Genomic DNA, 12,813 nt, shown 5'->3' with positions numbered 1-12,813 from the left:
CCTTTAGGTGTCACAATACAGTGCAAGGTTATTTTTATTTATGTATTTATTTTTATATTCTTTTCAGCTCGAAATGTCAACGCTAAACCCATCGCGTTCATAAGCGTTTACTAGTACAGTTACTGTAGTACAGTATTTTCTGGTTTGAAGCTGCTGAATTATTAATGAGCTGGGCGACTGCCTGCAAGAGTCTTGCTAGGCATTAGTAATCAAAACTGGAAACAAGATTACGCTTGAAATCAACCATTGTACTACTTTGTCGCATTTATTGCATCTTCGTGCACACTTTAAAAATCTTACTTCCGCGTAAACGCTACATATGGGCGATTTACCCCAAAACGAGGCAAATATGATTTGTATAGTTTTTCAGTGATTGATTTAGAGTGCCTGGACATAGTGTGAAACTCCCATTGATTGATCTCCACTACACTCCCTGCTGACCGGAGAAAACATTTGATATCGAACCCAAGAAGGGGTTTTAATTGACGCGAAAAAAACCTTCTTATTTTCCGTCTACAGTGCCCGTGGAAGAACGCGGTCTGAAGCAACCCACCCGTAAGCACCGCTTACCGGTCTTACGTCGAAATAGTAGGACGTTTTGTCCCCGCTTAACGTCGCCACAGTTGGACTTGTTTTTCCTGCCGGAGCTCGCTTCCTGTTAGCTTGTGCTAGCTGACATTATGCTAATGAACGAACCAGTGTAGTTTGCCATCGCAAAAGGGTGGAACTGCACCATTTTCGGGTAGGTTTCTAGATTCGTGCTATTAAAAATAGAAAAGTTTATGCGACAATAGTGTCACAGTTTGCTCTCGATGGTTCTCATGTTTGTCGCTCCCGCCCGGTAGCTTAGCCATGTTGCTTCTGTGAGGGCTTTAACTCGTCCAGTGAAGAGCGCTGAGATGTGCACCAGCAAGTGAGCTCATATCGATCATTATTTAATTCGTAATAAACCGAATTAATTTTGTATCAATTTAAGTGGTCGTAGTCGACTTCAGTGCTTATCTTGAACAAAAGGACAATAGAGGGGAAACGTTTTTTGTTTTTTTTGTGTCAAATTTTGCGTTGCTGTTCATCACTTTTGGTGTCGAAAAGTGTCAAATTTCCTGTTAAAATAAAAAGTTCGAATGCATTAAGTAGCACTATCTTCCTACTTAACTAGATTTACTGGGAAGCAGCTGACTGACTAGGGAGGTTCCTCTCTTCTGTTGAGTCTCTCGCCTACTTTTCCACCACCACCGCCCTCCTCGTCCGCTCCAGCCAACCATGGACCCCCCGAGGACACGCTCTCGGTCTCGGTCCGGCTTCTATCATTTCGCCGTGAACAACCCCGCTGGAGCCAATAGCGGCGGCAACGCGCTCGGTAACGGGAGCATGATGAGCGCCGCTGGAGGAGGAGGTGGAGGAGGGGGGATGAGCTTCCCGCAGCAGAGCAACGCCGGTTGGGCACCGCATCACGGCGGCCGAGGCGGCTACCCGGAGAACCTGCCGCAGCAGCCGGGTGCTTACATGGCCGCAGGGGCGCAACGCCACGGAGCTCACCGGCACCCCGGAAATGGTAAGTGGCGCGGGCCTGCGAGATGCACCATTGCATGCGTTCGGGAGAGATTAGAGGAAAACGGTGATTATCAGGTAACCTCGGCTCCTCGTCTATCAGCTGTGGTTCGAAAAAAAAACCTTTGTGTTGTAGTGGAGAGTCAGATTTAGATTTGTTTGGGCATTTGTTCAATGTTAGCACTCAACTCCACATCCTCGTAGCATACAGTGCGGTGGTCCTATATCACACAATCTGTTCTTATGATTATTATATTGATTTGTTTACTATGTTAGCAGTCATTTTCATGTTTGTAGGACTGCACCATGTCAAACATGAGGAATTTGCGACTCTCAGCTGATTAAACATAAGAAACTGGTCTTACCATGATTTAGCTCACTTCAATGCAAGTTCATCACATTTGCAAGATATCATTTGAACCTATGTTAAAGGGGAAGTCAAGTTAAAATAAATAAATATATAAATGTGTATATATATATATATATATATATATATATATATATATCCCGCATGGTGCCACACCACAACTCACCCGTCGCCTTTCCATTACAACTGGCGCACGGCGGGAAGGTTTGAACTGTCCAAGCCAAGCTTGCACTCCCGCAGTGCATGCGGGTCTGCCATAACATTTCACGATTGGCAAGTCGCGCCAACATTAAACCCTATTTACAATTTAATATGGACCACCATGCATGAAATATTGCGATTCACGACCGGCTCGCAAAGCTATTTTGAATGGAGAGCTCTGCCACTGGAGCTCTCATTCAAGTGAATGGGAACACACTACCAGCGAGCGTTGTGTACTCGCGATTCTTATATAACAGACAAACATTCAAATCCATCCACAAGTACCTTTTAAATTGTAATTATAGTTCAGCGTTGTTGTAAAACATTATTATATTTATTGTATATGCTGTATTTTTATGACTTTGGCGAAGACCGGCGGGCGCCTTTGCCTCTCTCGCATAAAACAAGGAAATTGGCGTGTGACACGGCGTTGCTTGCTGCGTTGCTGTCGGCCAATCAGATGACAGGTGACGTCATGGCCCCGCTAGTCCCCTGAAGACCGGCGCTGCAGAACCACTGCTGAAAGAGTTCTAAATAGCGGTTACAACGGAACCGCTCGACCCCGAAAAAGTCCCATGGAGACACTAACATCCGGTGACAAAAAATGCCGCTTCGGTGTAGAACCAGTCCGGTGGAAAAGCGCCATAACATTAGCGTGGCTTACTAAAGAGTGACTTGTGGGCACCATGTGTAGCAATATGGCTGTATTTTACTGCCCCCAGGTAGTCAAGGCACTCTTAACAAAAGGGGAAGTACAGTGTCCATTGAATTCAAGAAAAATGTGACAAAACCCAAATTATTTACATTCTATTTAATTACATATGTATGTTATGTATTGGGGGAGGGGCTAGAACAGGGTTGCGGAGTGACTTGTGTTCGTATTTCTCTTATTGTGGCCAGTGAGAGTATCTTTACAAAAACAAATGGGAGCTGAACATGGTGGGAGCTGTATGTTGCCAGTCTCTGCAGACCTTACTTGATTTCCTTTCACCACATTTGCCACAAGCAAAATTTTGCAAACGTTAACATAAGATCTAAGGGATTGTGATATGTCATTGTCTACATACATAAGCTATTTACTTCATTTTAGTCAGAGGAAGGTTAGCAGTTTTACTGATGTAAAAGGAACCCGGATTAATTTCCTCTTTTATTTTTATTTTTTTTAACAAATGAGAAACTAATGTTATTTTTCATGGTATATCAGACCGAATGTGATCCACATCTGATTCATCTCAAAGGCAGAGAATGACATGAATAAATGATTTAGACTAGACTCTTGTGTTGCCAGAAACACCAAAATAACCCTTATTGAGTAGCCATTAAGAAATTTGTCATCCAGATTGATAGTATACACTAATTATGTTTGCCCAAAACAAAAGGTTCTGCAATCTTTTTGCAATTTTTTTTTTGGTTTTGTTATTCAAATAATTTTCAGTTATTGCAACTTTGTAGCTCCTTTGAACTTGTTTACGCAATACCGCCTTAAAAACAACCACCCCTATTCTACTGTTTTGTGGCTACACTGACTCAAAGAAAACCGTCCTCATGCTCCCCCCAGTGTGGAATATTAGATCGTGAGCCAACGTTCCACAGTCAGAGGCGTGACATGTCACTTAATAGTGTCGGCGTGCGCTATTCCGACTGTCCCTATTACAGTACACACATTTGCTGCCGCTGCTGCAGGCTTCACAGTGCCTTGTTCTGTCTCCGTTTTGCCTTTTTGTTTGAATTTCGCTAACATTGTAAGGCAATATTTAAGTAGCAACTTGTCAGTTAAGACTTTAAATTAAGATCTCTTCGTTGTCGCATTGCAGCTCAAAACCAACCAAGCCCAAAACTGGCTGTGGGAATCAAATAGTGTCAACATTCTTAAACACTCATCCACTGCAGACCCACCTGTCTTTTAAACATTTACCGTAATTTTCGATGATTGAGTCACAGAATGTTGTCAACTGTAGAGAGTACCAGACATTTAAAAGCAGGTTCAATGCAAAATTTAGGAAGGAAAATAAATAAATAAATGAATAATGTTGTTCTTCAATAGCACCACTATGGGGACGAATTAAGGTTTGTTTTCTCTCCAGCAGAGCCCCATCAGTGTCCCCCTTTTTGGGCCCCAGGTTGAAAAGATCTAGTTCTCCACAAAACGCACGAGGGACAAGGACCGAGCGAGGTTTAGAAGTTGATGGAGAAAGATATAAGACAGCGTGTTGCCTCCAGTGTCAGCTGGTCAGTGAAGCCGTCTTTGCGTCTGTTCTTCACAGTCGCTAGTGGGGTGTCTTTGAGCCGCCACTATCGCAGACTTCACATGGCCCGAGAGTGGCTGTGCAAAGGACAACAAAGGGATGGGGTTTGCTTTCAGATCTGTTGTTTCTGAGGAGCCTCGTTGGATGAGGGAGACATGGAATGGAGGGAAGAGAGGAGGGGGAGATTTTTTTTTTATTATTATTTTGGCTTTTTAGTGATGAAATATATTTTGGGCCCAGCTTAAGACAAAGTCTGGTGATCTGAAGGACGTCTTTTCATGCTGCATAAAAGTATGTGTGCATGTCCTGCATCCAGATTGCACATGTGCCCTGTCAGATAAGCAGCTGGCCTTGCATTATTTTTTCTCCACTGCATATTTATTACATTACTGCACTTTATAGCACTGCAACTATGAATTATTTTAATAATTAATTAATCTGATATTTTGTCAGATTAATCAAAAAATCGGATTAAAAATATGTTTCAGTTTCACTTGATTCAAAAACAGGATATTATTTGAAATTAATGGTGCAGACATGAGCAAATGTTATATACTTATACTCATTCACTCGCATTGATTTTTGTTTCCACATAAGCACAATTCAACTGATTAGCTGTAGTAAGACCAGGGCTTGACTGTCACACCAAAAAAAAAAACAAAAAAAAAAACAAAACAAAAAACTGCCCTGACATTTTGACATGCCTCACGTAGTTCTGCCATTGATGTTTTTTGATAATGTTTCAGTTTGCTATCGATATTCAAAAATTGATTAATGGTCTGTCCCTTCTAAATTGGGCCAGTCTCTTGTGGTAACATGTAGGAAAATAATCATGAAAAGGCACTGCAGGGGGCCCAAAAGAAGCCAGCCCACCGGGCATCTGCCCTGTAAGCTAGATGGCCAGTCCAGCCCTGAGTAAGACCATATGGATGTAGTCAGAAGAGCTGTTTGCAACTAGACTCTGGCTTTTCGCTTAACCTTGTTACCATGGTCATACCATTGTAAGTTCTATTTCATTTTATGCAGTGTTTTTAGTTTTCAAAGCTTGTTCATTACATCTTACTGTTTTATACATGCATAAACATTATTTCATATTATTTTAGAAAAAGGGCATGATGGAGAATTCTTCTTTGTTTAGTTAACAGGATTTGTCAAAATTCTGATTAGATTTTGATGCATTGTTTTGGAGACATCGAGAGCACTTTGGTTTGATAATTGATAGTAGATAATGGCGTAAAAACTAACAGTGTTAGCATGTGGCTATCTAGCGCTGAGGAGTCGAGAGGCCCTTGAAGAAGAAAAAGCCTGCAATAGCAGCTGTTTTTGGTACATCAGAGGGAATGAAAGATCCAGTGTGGCTTTTTCCACAGAGCGCTTCCTCTGCTTTGTGTCAAGCAGCTGTTGGAAAAGCCTGTCAGACTAGAGAAGCGCAACACTGATTGATTAGGTCAATGTCTGACGCCCATTTGTATATGGAGTAACAGACCAATCACTGTTTCATATCCTTTGTGATCCCGCACAGGGAAATCAGATTGAGGCGACCAGTTTGTCGTGCTGGCTTAGCAGGCGTACGCTTGTGTCTTGTGATGTTGTTTTTCCTCAGCACCGTCTTATCTGATTATGTTTTCCCCCTCTCTCCCCTTCTCTTTTGCCTGCAGCAGGAGTGCTACACTTTCATCCAGATAATGTGTTCAGTGAGGATCGAGACAAAGTAAGCCATGATACGTGGCCTCAGTTTACTCCTGGTTGTTATTTAGTTTTGTTACATTGATTTCTTCCATCTATGTTGTTTAGGACCCTGAACAAGCACCCAACCACTAACCCTTCTTTGTCCACTGTGTACAGATGGAAGACAGCCCAAGCCCAAAAAGGCAGCGCCTTTCCCAGCAGTCCATTTTAGATCTGAGCTCCGCCCCTCCCTCTAACCCATCCTCTCCAATTCGCCCCTGGGAGCTCGCCCCCAGTCGCAGGCCGCATGCCCACTACGCACCAGAAAGATGTCACACACCTGTGCGAAATCGAAGAAGGTAAGCGCATGCATTATTTTTTTGCAGGTGTAGCCTGTGGATAGATTTACTTTATAAATCCTATACAAAAATTTTTAAAAAAAAATCAAGTAATGAATGAATTGTAGTGATATCTGAGTGTAAATGACTTTTCACACTGCACTTAGTATAGAGCAATGTACCCTGGTGGCACGTGAAATGGGCACCTGCCATCTCAGCAGACACACTATGATGGCAGTAGTCCTGTCACTATCGGATATTATTAGAATCGATTAATCTATTGATTATTCAATTGATTAATCAATTAATCGGATTCAATTTAATTTTGCATTAAAATATATTACATAAGCATTTTTATCCCTATTACTCTTTATTAACTGGTGATTGGTGGTTATTTCGTACTTTGTATTTGCATAGTGATTAAAAAAAAAGAGAAGTAAAAACAGGTGTTTGTCTTATTTTGATTAAACGCAGAAGATAATCAGTCTTCTTTCATTAAGGACTACAGAAATCAGTGAACAATTACTGTTGATATGCTGAATATCAGAGGCTTTGGACAATTTTAAATAAAAAAAATAGCTCCAAATGATTACTCGATTATTAATATAGTTGTTGATTAATTTGATAATCGATTACTTGTCGATTAATCAATTAATTTGACAGTTCTAGATGGCACCTCGGTGCATCCAGTGGGAGAGATGGCGGCGGAGCGATTTCAGAGAGTCAAATGGACAAAGTTGTACATTTTTTGTTTCATGACCTGTCCTATCTGTCAATTTTAAAAAATCAGAAGTTTCAAAACTAAAATAAAAATTTGCCCGTTCCTGCATTGAAGACTCAATTTAATCAGCAAACTAAATGCTCGGTGAATTTGATAAACATTTTTGTGCTCCATATTTATGTGCAACATACCTGATACAGCAACCTCATCTCTTCCCTCCTCAGCCCTCCCATGCGACGCCCGCGTGGCCGCAGAGACCGCCTGGCGCGTCACCCCCACACACACAATCACCACCACCATTACAACAGCAACAACAACAACAACCACCACCACCACCCCATCCCTCACCCTCACCCTCACCACCACCATCACCACGTGCACTCCCACCACGGGCTGTCGCCAGGCCATCAAGATGAGAACTACCGTCACTCAGCCCCCCCTCAGGGCTACCCGCCCTATGGCCAGCAACCACTTAGAGGGCCGCCGGGGCCCGGGATGGAAGAGCGTCAAGTTTACCATCCGCCAAACCCTTCCCCGAGGCCCCTTCACCCATCTTTGAACCTGTCTCCCCGACTGCTGCACCCTGCGGCACATCCGCAGCACCCGCACCCGTCGCAGCAACAAACCAACGGGGTGTTGGACCTCCAGGAACAGGTGAGTTGTAATGATGTCTATGTTTCCGTTTTGCAGCAATTAGCATTAGAATATAGCTAAGTTTCAGCAATATTCACAAATCTATTTAGAACTGTGGGGAAATCAGCTGGTTTGCTTGGTTGATCTCTTATACTCTCCTGCCACCTGCTGGCCGTTTTTTAAATAGCTACCATTGCTTCAACTGTTCTCTGCAGTTCAGAGGCTGCATCAAGGCCTTCTATATGCTCTAGCAAAAAAAAGAAAAGAAAAAAGAAATACAAGTTACACTTAAAATGGAACACTTAAAACATTTCAAAGAGAACATATTAAAAATGGCTGTCAGACCGAACACAGTTTACAATTTCTCTATGTTTAGGGTTCAGCTGCAGTATCGTATACTGTGTCGCCCCCGGGGGCTCCACCCGGTCTGCCGCCTCGCTCGGCCCCACAACAAATCCCAGCATGCTCGGTAGTCTTCAGTGGACAGCACTATCCCGTCTGCAGCGTCGCCCCTCCTGTAAGTTTTGTGTTGAAGTTTACATTGAAGGCATCATCAGACTTCGCTTGGGTATTGTTGCCCAGCTACTGTTTGCACCAGCTCATTTCTGTTCTCATAATCCTCGTCAGGTCCTGCAGACTTGTTCCGTGCAGCACCTACCCATGCCCTACCCATTCCCTTCTCTGCTGTCCAGTGACCCAGCCTTTCTCCTCCCCCCACCTCCTCACCTCCCGCATCCCCCCACACACATTTCCCATCATCCTCCTCACCTGCCGCAGCCTGGACAGTTTGGACCCTACACGACACAACAGGCCCGTTCAGTGAGTAGCAAAGGACTGTTTGTTTGGGGGTGATAAGATTTCAGTAGTCGCAGCCTATTTGAACTTGAGATAAAGAAAGTCATGATTTTTTTGGCGGGGGTTGTACTCAATTTCTTGTCTTTTGTGCTTACATACTCCTGCGTAGTGGAACCCATGACAAAATGTCTGGTGGTCGTCTGTGACCATGCCCTTTTTACTTACAACCACATGCAATTATAATGTGGAATTCAATTAATTCAAAAATGTATTTCATACTTTAAAAGAAGAAAAGAAAAGAAAGGGAGCAGAAAGAAGTAAAACTTGTGATATCTGCCCCTAATCAACACACACGCAAAAAAATCAACACAGAATAAATGACAGCAAACTGTTAAGACGCTTTCAAAGTAACAATTAAACAAAATAATTCAATAGCATGACCTTGTGCTAAATATTTTTTCAATAGTTGTGCTTTTATACATTTAAAAAAAAAAAATTGACTGAGATGATTTGGTTTTACAATGCAGATTGTTCCACAAACTGACATCTTGAGTCATCGTTCCTTTTGTTTTGTTTTGATCTCATGTATCATTTTCATCTTAAATAAGAAAGATGAAGAAATTGCCTTCACTCTTCCTCTCCTTTTTCAGGAGATAGTATATATTGTCATATAATCCCTAAGATCTGTATCTGTGATAGTTTCGGTACCATGAAGGGAAAGCAACACATGAGCAGGCCTCATCAGTCTCAGTTTGTGTTTATGATATTAATCCAGAGTGTATCTTGTCAGTGCCGTGATTACACAATTCCGGTATCGCCCCAATTACCTCCTCACAGCCTTTACAGAGGATAGAGAATGACGTGGAGCTGTTGGGAGAGCATCTGTCTTTGGGTGCGGGACTCCACTACCCCCCCGCCACCCACCCGGCCCTCACCCCACACTCCACACAGCTCCACTTCCTTTCCCATGAGCCCCTTCCCCAGGAGTTCTTTGGAGTGGTGAGTGCCGAGACCAGCTCCAATTTGTTGTTGAAAGAAAGTGCACCAAGCTGATGTGCGTATTGTCAATTGTCTCGCAGTCCTACCCGAACTTCATCCCCCGTCGCCTCGCGGGCCGAAGGTACCGCTCGCAACAGCCGCTACCGCCTTCGCCTTACCACCCCAGCCTCCTGCCTTACTTCCTGTGAGTTTATCTCGAGTGATCTTCTTGGAATTGCAATCTAATTGACTTTCAATGGACATTTATTCAATTGAAATGAATTTGTCACATTAACAGTTCACAATGTTCTCTTTTTAGATCAATGCTGCCAGTCCAGCCGACTGGCCCTGCAATCAGTCTCGAGCTGGATGTTGATGATGGAGAAGTGGAAAATTACGAGGTTTGTTGATTTGACAGTTAAAAACAAAACAAAAAAACTTTGTAATGAAATGAACCTGGGTACTAATTATTTTGTATTGCAGGCCCTCCTCAATCTTGCTGAGCGTCTCGGTGAGGCCAAACTCAGAGGACTTACTAAGGGAGACATCGAGCAGCTTCCTTCCTATCGCTTCAACCCAAATAACCACCAGTCTGAGCAAACACTGTAAGTGTTTATTATTATTATTAGGGCTGTCAAAGTTAAGCATTAACTCATTAATTTATCACAAAATATTATAGCATTCATCATGTATTAACATAGATTAATCACGCTATTAATTTTGACCGCAGATAATCCTTTATCTTGACAGCAGCACATTTAATGTAGCACAGGTTGTGTTTGAGCAATATGCATAACTACATGTATTAAAATAAAGCATTTAATAAATGTTTGGGTATGAGATTCAGAATATTTGTTGTAGTCAAAATATTGGGGTCAATTTTGTTTTTTCATTTTAAATTAATGCAAGTAATTAACTGATTAGAAAAAGAAGGATGAGAGCATGCAGTGGATCAAAACTGTGGAAGATGTCATCATAACATTAAATGTAGAAGGAATTAACGCATAACAGGTGTTCTTCAGATTTGGCGGGCAAAAAAATGTTGATTAAATAGCATAGTGATTAATTATGATTAATCAAAATCCTAAAATGCGATTAATCTGATTAAAAAGAAAAAAAATCTGACATCTTTTACTATTATTATTATTTCCATCAGCAGACATACATCCTTTGTCACACCAATTTTGTTGTTCTTTTGTTGTTATCTCGCAGGTGTGTGGTGTGTATGAGTGATTTTGAGTCCCGACAACTGCTGCGAGTTCTACCCTGCAGCCATGAGTTCCACGGCAAGTGTGTCGACAAGTGGCTGAGGGTAAGTAGCCGCCCCGTGGAGCAGGCTGACTCACACTGTTTGGAACGTAGTACAATTCATTGAAACAACATCCTCCCTGCTAACTGGGGATTATATTGTATGCTACCTACCATTATGTATGCCAGCCTGGGTGAATTTGCTCGACAGCCAAAAAACAAAAACATAGTCATGCATCTTTTTTTTTTTTTTTTAAATATATATATATAATTTTCAGAAGTTCCCTAGTGACTTTAATGATCTGATACTCTGGCACAGGGAGCTGCGATGTACTCAGTTTCACAGACATATGTTCTTGAAATATTCTAATATTTCTGGAGATTAGGTGGAGCCTTCTCCTCTCCAGTCCTTTAGGTGGCAGTAATGTGCTTTTTTTGTAATGTGATGAAGTAAATCCGGCCTGTGTTTCCATAGGCCAATCGGACGTGTCCCATTTGCCGGGCTGATGCTTCCGAGGTTCACAGAGACTCTGAGTGATCACAAGACGCACTACAATATAAATTTCTGTTACATGTTCACTGCCTGCTCTGCATCTGTCTCATTTGTTATATACATGTACATGATTGTAAACACATGGACAAACAGACACCATTTCCCTTCATTATTTCTATTTAAATTGTGTGTGCCTGCGATATATATATATTTTTGGCATACTTAATTTCCATGTGTGTGTCTGTTTTGGTGTGTGCACCATAAGAGTTAACATGTATTTTGGTCAGCTTTATTATGCAAGCCTCAAATGGGATTGTGTGTGAGATTTTTCTAGACATTTGAGCATGAGCGTGTGGGTGTGCACGTGTGCGTGCGTCTGTGTCAAAGTGAAGACATGACAACTTCTCATGAATGATTGGTGATAACACATTTGTACGTTCCAACACTGTGTGTCTTTATGTACAGTATATAACAATGTGTACGGTATTAAGATTTTTGTTTTTTTTTCTCTAGTTTGACTTCAAGGGTCCATGCCACTATTTAATCATTGTTTTCCTTTGCATTAAGTTGACACTTGTTCATGAAATTAGTCTTTATTTTGACCATAATGAGTGACTGTCCTGCTTGGCATTTACCTCATTCCTGTCTCCACTTATTACAAGCGTTTCAACAGCACTAAAACTAAGCACATTATGCATTTTGGGTTCCTCTTCTAAGTTTGAATGTTTTTGATTTTGCAGTGGCACGTTATATAGATATCTCTCTATATAAATATGTATACTGTATAAATGTATGAATATCTGTATACCAAATAAAAGGCTTGATATGAACTTTTCAAAGTTGGCCCATTGGATTTTGTTTTTTTGTTGTTTTTTTTTCCCACCCCTGTGCTATTTTGATTTAGGACAGTCGAATCAGGGATGATTTAAAGGTAAGCATTCAAGGTTTAGGTTTTTCATCCTGTTTACATTCCATTTAAATTGCTATTTTTTCCCCATTTTTTTCCCTCACTGATTTTGTCTTAGTTGTGCGCTTCCTTGAAACTACCACAAGATGGTGTTGGTGTTTTCCTGGATTACCATCGGTCAAAATCTATTAACATTTCGAGCTTTCTTATTTTCGCTTTTTAGAGAACTGTTTCTTTAATATTCAGGTTTATATAGATTATAAATGTCATACATACAGGTTTATATAGATAATCCACGTCATCCCCCACAGTGGAGTATCAGTGCATGTTATGAACAAGTACACAACTGTTTGGCAGGCAGCCCACACTTGCAGTCATGTATTGACAAAACACAGTACACACGCAACATCTTATTTAATGGTGCCCATTAGGCCTATATTAATATGTATCCTCTCGGTCAAACAGCAGATGTAACCTTGAAGCTATTTCCCCACAAGGGAAAATGCACAAATCCCAATGCGCCAACAAAGTAACTATTTGTCACGCAAACATGCAACCTTCAGGGCTTCACATGGCTGGTTTAAGACTTAATGGGTTATAGAGTAAGGTAGGGTTTTGAAATAGAGAGCACTCAAATACCGGATTATGTAGTTGAGTAAATAAACGT

The 12,813-nt window shown here is 41.5% G+C and overlaps 1 protein-coding gene across 3 annotated transcripts; it reads left to right on the top strand.

The window, feature by feature from the left end:
• The first annotated feature begins 400 nt into the window (after positions 1 to 400).
• Positions 401 to 12,082, top strand: LOC144025998 (E3 ubiquitin-protein ligase RNF38-like). Of its 3 annotated transcripts, none has more exons than XM_077532449.1 (13): positions 401 to 742; positions 1,160 to 1,555; positions 6,027 to 6,076; positions 6,211 to 6,392; positions 7,317 to 7,746; positions 8,102 to 8,242; positions 8,353 to 8,544; positions 9,358 to 9,519; positions 9,600 to 9,703; positions 9,818 to 9,899; positions 9,982 to 10,103; positions 10,711 to 10,810; positions 11,222 to 12,082. In XM_077532449.1, exons 2-13 carry the CDS (start codon positions 1,264 to 1,266, stop codon positions 11,282 to 11,284), a joined length of 1,920 nt encoding a protein of 639 aa, XP_077388575.1. In that variant the 5' UTR covers positions 401 to 742; positions 1,160 to 1,263; the 3' UTR covers positions 11,285 to 12,082. The 3 variants fall into 3 exon arrangements, with proteins under 3 accessions (XP_077388575.1, XP_077388574.1, XP_077388576.1); XM_077532448.1 differs by having other exon boundaries at positions 6,024 to 6,076; XM_077532450.1 differs by lacking the exons at positions 401 to 742; positions 1,160 to 1,555 and adding an exon at positions 2,324 to 4,348.
• The last annotated feature ends 731 nt before the right edge of the window (positions 12,083 to 12,813 follow it).

This window comes from Festucalex cinctus, chromosome 9, assembly GCF_051991245.1.
Source record: "Festucalex cinctus isolate MCC-2025b chromosome 9, RoL_Fcin_1.0, whole genome shotgun sequence".
Taxonomy (NCBI): domain Eukaryota; kingdom Metazoa; phylum Chordata; class Actinopteri; order Syngnathiformes; family Syngnathidae; genus Festucalex; species Festucalex cinctus.
This window is presented reverse-complemented; position numbering and strand designations above follow the sequence as displayed.